The sequence below is a fragment of the Rhinopithecus roxellana genome, chromosome 6, assembly GCF_007565055.1.
Source record: "Rhinopithecus roxellana isolate Shanxi Qingling chromosome 6, ASM756505v1, whole genome shotgun sequence".
Taxonomy (NCBI): domain Eukaryota; kingdom Metazoa; phylum Chordata; class Mammalia; order Primates; family Cercopithecidae; genus Rhinopithecus; species Rhinopithecus roxellana.
The window spans coordinates 128,985,267-128,995,064 of record NC_044554.1 but is presented as its reverse complement, the minus strand read 5'-3'; the positions used below and the strand labels follow the sequence as shown (position 1 = coordinate 128,995,064).

At 37.4% G+C, this 9,798-nt stretch overlaps 1 protein-coding gene across 13 annotated transcripts in view; it reads left to right on the top strand.

Moving 5' to 3' along the window:
- The window catches only part of ICA1 (islet cell autoantigen 1), a 162,705-nt gene that overhangs the window by 26,727 nt on the left and 126,180 nt on the right, over positions 1-9,798 (top strand). For 4 of the 13 annotated variants that reach the window (XM_030933015.1, XM_030933026.1, XM_030933014.1 and 1 more), the window contains exons 2-4: positions 191-289; positions 2,924-3,089; positions 7,016-7,088. In XM_030933015.1, the coding sequence (XP_030788875.1) occupies positions 273-289; positions 2,924-3,089; positions 7,016-7,088 (256 nt within the window). In that variant the 5' untranslated portion in view covers positions 191-272. The remainder of the gene's footprint in view (positions 1-190; positions 290-2,923; positions 3,090-7,015; positions 7,089-9,798) is intronic. The other 9 variants (XM_030933022.1, XM_030933021.1, XM_030933023.1 and 6 more) reach the window with 4 other exon arrangements.

Here is a 9,798-nt window from a genome sequence, read left to right as displayed (position 1 = left end):
ACTTGGGATATTTCTTCCAGTGTTACTTAGCTATATTGTTGTCATCACCAGTGTGCCGCATTACTGTATAATAGAGTTGGACCCTAAAATACGGCTAGAAATGGCTTAGATTGAAGCCTTTTATGTATTTCAAATTAGTATGTAACTATAATATAGTGTGTAACTGGTAAACGTATTTGTTTTATTTCAGGTTATAATATAACTTATCCTCTCATGCTTTTTTCCTGCCCCTTCTCCCCAAATCATCAACAGTAGAAGAAGAAGAAGAAAACATGTCAGGACACAAATGGTAAGTAATTTGTCATCTTTTCTAAATTGGGAAAGGCTAATGAAAGTAGAAAGCGTATAGCATATGCTCAATAAGTGTCTATTGAATGGAAAAACAAGAGATACATTGGCAGTAAGTATCATGTTAGCCCTCACCAATGCTGAGCCAAATTCAATATCTCTGTTAAATATGGTGTGAAAACCAAGTAACAAAAAATATTATAAATTCTTACCTAATGTGCATTCTCTAAGAAATTCACTTATGTGTAACTTTCCTCTTGGGAATCTAATGATAGTTTTTCTTACCACCATTTTGTCTAATGTAATGAGTTGATGCATTTTTATTACTATCTTATTTATAACTTCTAACAGAGTTACAAGGGAATTTTATGTTAGGGTAGCTATAAAATAAAGAATGATTCTACAACCACACACTACTTTTACTTATTAATTTATAGTCATGATTTCAACCTTTCTGAACATTCAGGAACCAGTCATTGTCGAAAGTAAATGATGCTGAATAAAGTAGATGTGGTAACTATTTGGCAATGTTAGCGCTGATATTTATGTGCCTATAACATATCTAAGCAGCATGTTAAACCTCTTATAAGGTCCAGAGCTCTTCAAGCAGTGTTTGCAAATTCTTTTGAACCCATGACCCACCAAGCAAGCAGATCTTTGTGAACTTTTATTTTCTTTAATTCGTATCATGAAAAAAATGTGTTACATGTTTTCCAAATGCACAATTAATTATAATAAGTGCTTTTTTTTGAGGAGTCTCACTCTGTCACCTGGGCTGGAGTGCAGTGGCACAATCTCAGCTCACTGCAACCTCCGCCTCCCAGGTTCAAGCGATTCTCCTGCCTTAGCCTCCCGAGTAGCTGGGATTACAGGCATATGCCACCACGCCTGGCTAATTTTTGTATTTTTAGTAGAGACAGAGTTTCACCATGTTGGCCAGGATGGTCTCGATCTTTTGACCTTGTGATCTGCCCACCTCAGCCTCCCAAAATGCTGGGATTACAGGTATGAGCCACCACGCCTGGCCAAAGAAGTCCATTCTATGTCCCACTCTTGAGAATCCCATTTCCCTGAAATAATCAGTCTTTGCAGTGTATCCTTCCAACCTTTTAATGTGCATATTCTGTAAAGAGATTATCTTTTACATAATTCCATTTCATTTTCAATTACTTTTGTTTCTTTTCTCTTTTTTCTTTTCTTTTATCTTTTGTTTTTGAGTGACAGGGTCTTGTGCTGTATCCCAGACTGAAGTGTAGTGGTATGATCATGGCTCCCTGCAGCCTCAAACTCCTGGGCTTGAACAATCCACACACTTGAGTCTGCTGAGTAGCTTTGTGTCATAGGCCTATGCCACCACACCTGGCTAATTTTTTGTAGAGATGGGGTCTTACTACGTTGCCCAGGCTGGTCTCAAACTCCTGGCCTCAAGCAGTCTCCTGCCTGGGCCTCCCAAAGTGCTAGAATTAAAGGCATGAGCCACCATGTCCGGCCAGTTTCTGATTTTTTCTCCACATACTTTTTGATTTGCTCTTCACTATGATCCTCTGAAAAATGGTTTTTCATCTATATTTTAAGCATTTATATTGAAGAGTTTAAAGTTTTTAACATCAGAAGCCTGCAACCAATCTTAAATTTATTTTATTTTTATTTTATTGTGTTAAGAACAGTTAACATGAAGTCAACCCTCTTAAATTTTAGGTGCACAATACAGTATTGTTAACAATAGGCACCATGGGGCTGGGCAAAGTGGCTCATGTCTGTAATGCCAGCAGTTTGGGAGGCCGAGGAGGGAGGATCATCTGAGGTCAGGAGTTAGAGACCAGCCTGGCCAACATATTGTAACCCCATCTCTACTAAAAACATACCAAGTGTGGTGGGCATGGTGGCATGTGCCTGTAATCCCAGCTACTCAGCAAGCCAAGGCAGGAGAATCGCTTGAACCTGGGAGGCAGAGGTTGCAGTGAGCCAAGATTGCACCACTGCACTCCAGCCTGGGCAACAAGAGTGAGATTCCATCTCAAAAAATAAATAGGCACCGTGTTGCACAGCAGATCTCTAGAACTTAATCATCTTGCATAACTGAAACTTTATGCCCCTTGAATAGTAATTTCTCATGGCCTGCCATTCTACTCTCTGCTTCTGTGAGTTTTACTGTTTTAGATTCCTCTGTAACAGATCTTAGGCATGCTGTTCTTCAGCCTCTTATCTCTGCTTTCCTGCCATCACCTTGGTGTTGGCTGTAGTGTTAGAGTGAAGAGAGTGTGTTGGTGTCTGGCTTTATTTCTGACTCACTGAGGTGACTTGGGTTGGTCACCCTGTCTGGCTTGACCTCACTGTCTCCACCTCTAAAAGGGGTGTGCTTAATCTGTTATATCTACATTCTTTTCAAGGGTTAGATTTTTTATTTCCTGCAAGAGATTCTAAATTTCTCCACTCTGACTTTTAAGGTTTTTGAGTCGGAAGGAGTTGATCAACTTTCTTGGTGTGACACCCATATAAGAAAGTGCTCATACATTTATCAATGTTGTAAATGTCAATGTATAATGGAAAGTCATGTTTAAAGAAATTATTTCACACTAAAATATCTTAATCTTTATGAAAGTCATGAATAAAATAGTTCTTTAAATGTTTTTAGCAGTTATCCCTGGGACTTACAGGATCGATATGCTCAAGATAAGTCAGTTGTAAATAAGATGCAGCAGAAGTATTGGGAGACGAAGCAGGCCTTTATTAAAGCCACAGGGAAGAAGGAAGATGAACATGTTGTTGCCTCTGACGCAGACCTGGATGCCAAGCTAGAGGTGAGCTCTTTATTGCTGTCAGCTCCAACGCAGCCGCCTTGCTAGGATCAAGGTCCTAGAGTGTACACACTGAGGCAGAGCTAGGTGTGCTTTGTCTTTGAAGATGAGGAAAATCTAGGATTAGGTGAACTCAATCCCAGCATATTTATTAAAACCTACAAATTCTCACATAACCACTATGCCTCAGTTACTTCATATTTCAAGAACATAGTTGCAATGCATTGCCTGTGGTAAATTCTCAGTGTTTGTTGGGAAAAGTAATGCAATCAAAGAGCTGCTGCTAGTCATAGCTGAGAAGTCGGATTTAGAACACTAGAATCTGGCAAATGTTAAATTTTCTTAAAAAAAGAACTCAGGTAAAAGTCATGGAAAGTAGAGTCTAGTAAGTTTTGTATTGAACCCTGGAAAATTCTAAAATAAATAAGGAGATATTTAGTTAAACTAGTTAACAATACAGTAAGCCGGATTTGGATATGGTTGATTTAGCATATTAATATAAGAAGGCCCACTAACTCCCTGTCTTGCTGGATATTTCTGCCAATAGTTTAGATTAAAATTTTGAAAGCATACCTATCATTTCTATAAATAACAGGGCACTGAGAGGAATAATATCTTAGACGGTCTGATAAGGATTCAAAATGAACTCAAATTTTAATATGTACACTAAGGTTAATGAACTGAACATTTAATGGGACTAAAAAAGCCCAAGATTTCAAAAAGCTTTCTGAGAAGAGTGTCCAGGATGGTGGAAACCATAGTTATTGTACATCAGAGAGGGTTAAAGGGAAATATTAGTTGTCAATTACTTGGGAAGCTCTGTCACGTGAAAAGGGATGAGATTCATTCTAAGCACGTGAGGGTAGACCAGACCCAGGAAGAACTTTGTAATGTTAAGGCTGTCCTGTGAGAACTGGGCTGCCTTTGAGGTTAGGACTATCCTGTGAGATGGATCTGGGCTACTATTCTACCTACCATCTGCTGTAACTTTAGGAGAACTGTACCCAATTTCTCATATCCTCGTTTTCTTAATGCGTGAAATAGAGAAATTAATACCTACTTATTACAGCTCTTATCAAGATTAAAGTAGGTAACAGAGTGATGGCTAATGTTTGTTAGTGTTTAAATATTATACTAACATGTTTATAAACATAACTAATGTTTATTAGTAATTAATGTTTATGAGTGTGTTTTATGTCCCAGGAACCATTTAGACTGTGTTCCATATGTTATCTCTAGTACATGGCAAAGCTCCTGACCCACTGGTCCTGCCTCCCTGTCCTGCATTTCCTCTCTTCTACACGCTTACATTGCCCTCACCACCATCCAGCCATGATGGCCTTGTCTCAGTTCTCAGTCCACAACCAGCCAAGTTCACACCCATTAGAGCATTTGCTGGCTTCCACCTGGACACTGTTTCCCCACATCTTCCCTTCTCATAGTTCGGGTTTCAGCCTAAAGGTCACGCTGCTTCAAGTCACTGTCTGTCCACCCCTGCTCCCCACCTACCCCACCCCTGCTCACTGTCTAACACGTGTCCTTGTTTTATTTTATTCATAGTACTCATCTCACTGAATTATCTTGGGTGTTCATCTCTTTGACCACCTTCCCTCCACTATGATATCAAATTCCATATTAGCCTATTCACCACATATCCCCAGCCACACACAGAATACACATTCAATAGGTACTAACTGAATAAGGGTATGTATTAGTGCAATTAATATCAGTTCTCAGTCCTTTCCTTCTGCAATTGGAAATTTTGAGATAGAAACTGGGTTCAACAAGGATGTTCTAATAGAGATTTCTGCAATGGAGGAAAGTAGAACTAGGAAGCATCTGTTTTGATTTTTATATTCTAAGTACAGTGTAAATTATTATAAGCATATATGCTTTTTATATCTCATAGTTTTTTCCTAAGAACCTAATAAATACATGCATTATTCAAAAGGTAATTTAATATGTTAATTACAAATATGTTAAACATTGTATGTAGGCTCTTGCAGCAGTATTTTGGCTGAACCAAATGTCCTTTAATCAAAATAGCTGCTCTCCTAGGTTTGTAGCATCCAGAGTACTTAGCTGTGACAAATAATTTAGCACATGATAGAGGTTTCTGTTGCAGAAATGTTAATACTGATGTTGATGTGTATAGAGAGGATGGATTCCATCCATGAAACATATGAAAATGATGTGAAAACCTCTTTGATAGTTCATACCTTGAGTTATCCATAGAAGGCTAACTTATAAACCAAGAAGTTGTATTATTCTGGCACAGAAAACTTGTGTGCCAAGCTATGATAATGGTCAGATTCTATTGCAATCTGTTGGAAAGTTAATATAGAAATGTTGCTCTGAGTTTTAATATTTGTCCACATTGCTTGCTAATGAAATCCTTTTCTGAAAAACAGCTCTTCAGTACAGTAACAGACAAAAAGTAATCTCTGCTGACAGAAATCTTCTTGCCAGAGTCACTCTGCCACAGCAGAGTGGACTGATTAGATGATAGAAATGTTTCTTATCTTGCCTTGGGCATGATTATGTTAGTATATATAATTGTCATAACTCACAGAACTGAACACTCCAGAGCTGTGCATTTTAGTGCATTTAATTTATACCTCAATTTTTAAAAAGTGAACAGTGACAACAGAACAACTCCTAAACATACTTTTTGAACGTCCTTGCTCCTGAATACAATTCAGGAAATACTATGTGTTAGTGGGTTTTGATGCAGAATACTGACATAAAACACTTGTTAAGGGACAGATTCAGACTGCTGATTTTCTGTTTTGTTTTACGACTCTTTACTAAACAGGTGGAAGATACAATTTAATGAAATGGGAATTAGCAAATTTATATTCTTTATAACCAAGTTTTAAGCATTCCTAGAAATGGTTTTAATCTTTTAAGTATATATGCATGCATCTGTTTTTATTAATGTATTCATATTTATAATGAAACAGATCATCTGTATTCACTCAAATGTAGAAGTGCTTTATGATACCATTATAGAATTTCTGCACCACTGCGGCCAGTGAACTAGGAGAGAGAAAGAGGGAAAACCTTGCCCTGCCTTAGTGAGTAGCTCCACAGAGGCAGGATGTTTATCTGCCAGGTTTTCTCATTGATACCATATCTGGTCCCTAAGTTAGTGGGCAAAGGGTAGAGAAAGTGTGAAGTCTGTTCTGTCTTTTCTTGAGCTATCTCAGTTTCTGAAACAAAGGCTGGAACCAACATGCATTGAAATCAAGTTAGATTCTTCTCAGCACAGCCCCATCTGCCTTTCCCCCAGTTTCCTCTAGTATGGCCACAGCATGGCATTGTATTTTCTCTCTGTATGTTTTATGAAATTGTTGGGAAAATAAGGAGTATTGGGGACTACTTGCCCAACATCATTTTATCAGATGTTTTCTAAATACATAGGACATCCAGCTGATTGATTTTGTTTGCTTGATCCAGTTGTTTAAGCATGCCATAAAATACATTAGGATCACAAAATAAGTTAATATCAACTTCTAAATATGCTTAATTGACAGATCCCCCATTTAAAAAAAAAAACACAGCAAGTGGTGAAAGGAATAAATTTGATTATGAATGAATATTGGGTCACTGGTTTACCAAGTCATCTAACTGAACCCTTCACTTAGGATTTCTGTTTTCAGCTATGATTTCAGTAGACCGGAGGACATAACTGTTCTGCAGATCTTAATTTAGGTTGCAGAGACGATGAATTCCAATAAATATAGAATAATAGGAGATATTTAAAGGCTTTGGTCACAGTTTCTATATAGTGCACCACATAACACTAAGCATACTTAGACATGTGGTCTTGTTTTTGGCAAATTGAACACTGGTTGTGTTCAATGTAATTATTTTTTATCTCACCACTGTCTATTTTATTTTGCGTTTTGTTTGTATTTTTATTACAGCTGTTTCATTCAATTCAGAGAACCTGTCTGGACTTATCGAAAGCAATTGTGCTCTATCAAAAGAGGATATGTTGTAAGTATGACATCAGTATGAATATTGATCAAATAGACAGTAAGAAATAGCAGGGTATTTTGTCTTGATACATCATTTCATATGCTTAGGAAACTAAGGGTGTTTGTCTATGTCTTTAGGCAGTTGGGAGGAGAGTCTCTAATTATCAATAATATACGTAGCTTATTTATCTTTCAAAGCAAGTATATTAGGAGAATTCTGTTTGGATCTCCCATGGATATGGACATGCCATTTATTTTCCCAATTATAAAAGAGTTTTCTCAGTTTGTATCTTGGGCTTTTTACCTTCAGGTTTTTTTTTTATGTGATTATCTGCACTCTCTGATACACAGTTTTGTTCCTTTTAAGATAACAAACAGAGACAGAAGGCACATACAGTTAATTTGTTGATGATATTTTGTTGACAACATTTCTTCCTGAATGTTTTTTGTATTGGATATTAGGTTCCTACAGAACGATATTTTCATATAGTCAGACTGTCTTAAAAGCATTAACAACAAAGTTATCTCTGAAATACTAAATATCAATTATGTGTTAGTACATTTTTAAGTTTCTATTTGTAGGTCATTTTAATAATATAATCTCTGTATTTTTGAGACTAGACTATGGGAAGTCTTTCTGTTGCTGACTGCTGACAAACCCCTTTTCAGTAATCACAGATTTTCTACATCAGTAGAAAGTTTTTCTATGTCATTTTTCTACATCAGTAACATTTTTCTACATCAGTAGTATTTTATTAAGACAATCATTTTGGTAGGCTGAGTGCATTGGCTCACATCTGTAATCCCAGCATTTTAGGAGGCCGAGGCAGGAGGATCACTTGAAGCCAGGAGTGTGAGACCAGCCTGGGCAACAAAGTGAGACCCCCATCTCTACAAAAAATAAAAATACCTAAAAATTATCCAGGTACCATGGCATGTGCCTGCAGTCCCAGTTACTTAGGAGGCTGAGGCTGGAGGATCACAGTGACCTATAATGAGCCATTGTGCTCCAGCCTGGGCGACAGAAGGTGACTGTCTCTTTAAAAAAAAAAAAAAAATTACTTCAGGAAAGTCCAAAATCATTGTATGTAGAGGCAGTATTTTATAAATTATCTATGTTAATATTTCCTAAGTGTTTGCGCTAAGACTTCTCCAGGGCTGCAACTCCAGGTGTTGATCTGTGAGGAAATTAAGACACATGACCACCGCTCCCCTATTTATCTTTCCTGCATCCAGTCAGTCTCAAATGCTGGTGTTTGCCTCCTAAATAGCTCTCAGATTCTCCTTCCTCTCTCCGTCTTCTCTGCCACTACGTTGGTTCAGGCCACCACCATTGCTCTCTCACTTGGTTTACTAATCATCTTCCTCACTGATCTTGCCTCCACCTCTGCTTTCTCTAGCCTATTGTCTGCACTGCTGTCAATCAAAGTACACTTTTAAACCTGATCAGATTCTTCCTTGGCTTAAACCTTGTGTTCTGGGAACTACTGGTCAAACTTCTTCTTACTATACCCACCATCCCCCTAGTACTCACCATGAAATGAATCATTTTCATTTTTATGGTAGAAAACAAAATAATTTAGAAAATTGTAACTTTAATTTTTTAAGTAAGTCATATGAGGTTGGTGTGTCCACTTTTCATTAAACAATACATATTGTAACAAGGGAAGAAAAGAAGGATGCTTGCATATTTCCTGTAAATAGTGATTCTCTAAACAGAAATTATGTTTTCCACCTATATTAATGTTTCTAAAAGAATATAGAGGAAAAACTTCCCCCTAAACCACCTCAGAGTAGTTAATAGAATTATAATGGAACACCATCAAGGCTCATAATTATCTTGTAATATAAAGGGTTAGAATAATGTCCCCACCCTTGAAGTAGTCACCTGGTTGTGCCAGCAGAGCTGGCTGTGGATGGTGGCTAAGCCCTTTTATGTCTACCCGCTAAGCTCATGTGAGCCATACCATCTCAGCAGAGACAGGAGGGAGGAGTTCTGCCCTGCTTGGACTTGAAAAATATCCCAATTTGATAGAAGACTAAAAATAGTACGGTTAATTGAGGATGTTGCTATGTAGCTGTCAAAGAAACAAAAATGAGGAAAATCTGCGAACTAATAATGAAGCGATTTGGAGGATATGCTTTTAAGTGAAAGAAGCAAAAGATAAAAGCGTATCTATAGTATGCTGTCCTTCATGCAAGCAAGAAGGTGATATAAAATATAAATGTAAAAAAATATATATAGAGTGTGTGTATTACCGTTTTTTTACATTACATTTTACCATCTATATCTATCTAGAGAGCAAGCCTGCTCATTGTGCAAAGGAAATTTAGGAAGGATAAACCAGAAACGAAAGAGACTGGATACCAGTGGTGGGTGAGGATGGGAAAAGGGTTGAGAATGGAGGAACAAAGGTGAGGAGGGAGCTGTACCTTCCTGAGGTACTTTCCCATAGCTTTGATTCCTAAAACCATAGTGACATTTCATAGACTCAAAAAATACTAAAATCCAGCCAGATGTGGGAAAATCTAAAATGGAATGCAAACAGTAGCAAATGAACCTAATTGCATTATAAATGAATAACATTGTCACAGTGACAATGAACTAACCTCAGTAGTTTTGGAACATAATTATTTTTAACTAGATACTGAGGCTAAACACAAAAAGAATTATACATGGAAGCCGTACTCTCATTGGTAAGTTTGTTTCTTATAGGAATACGGGTTAG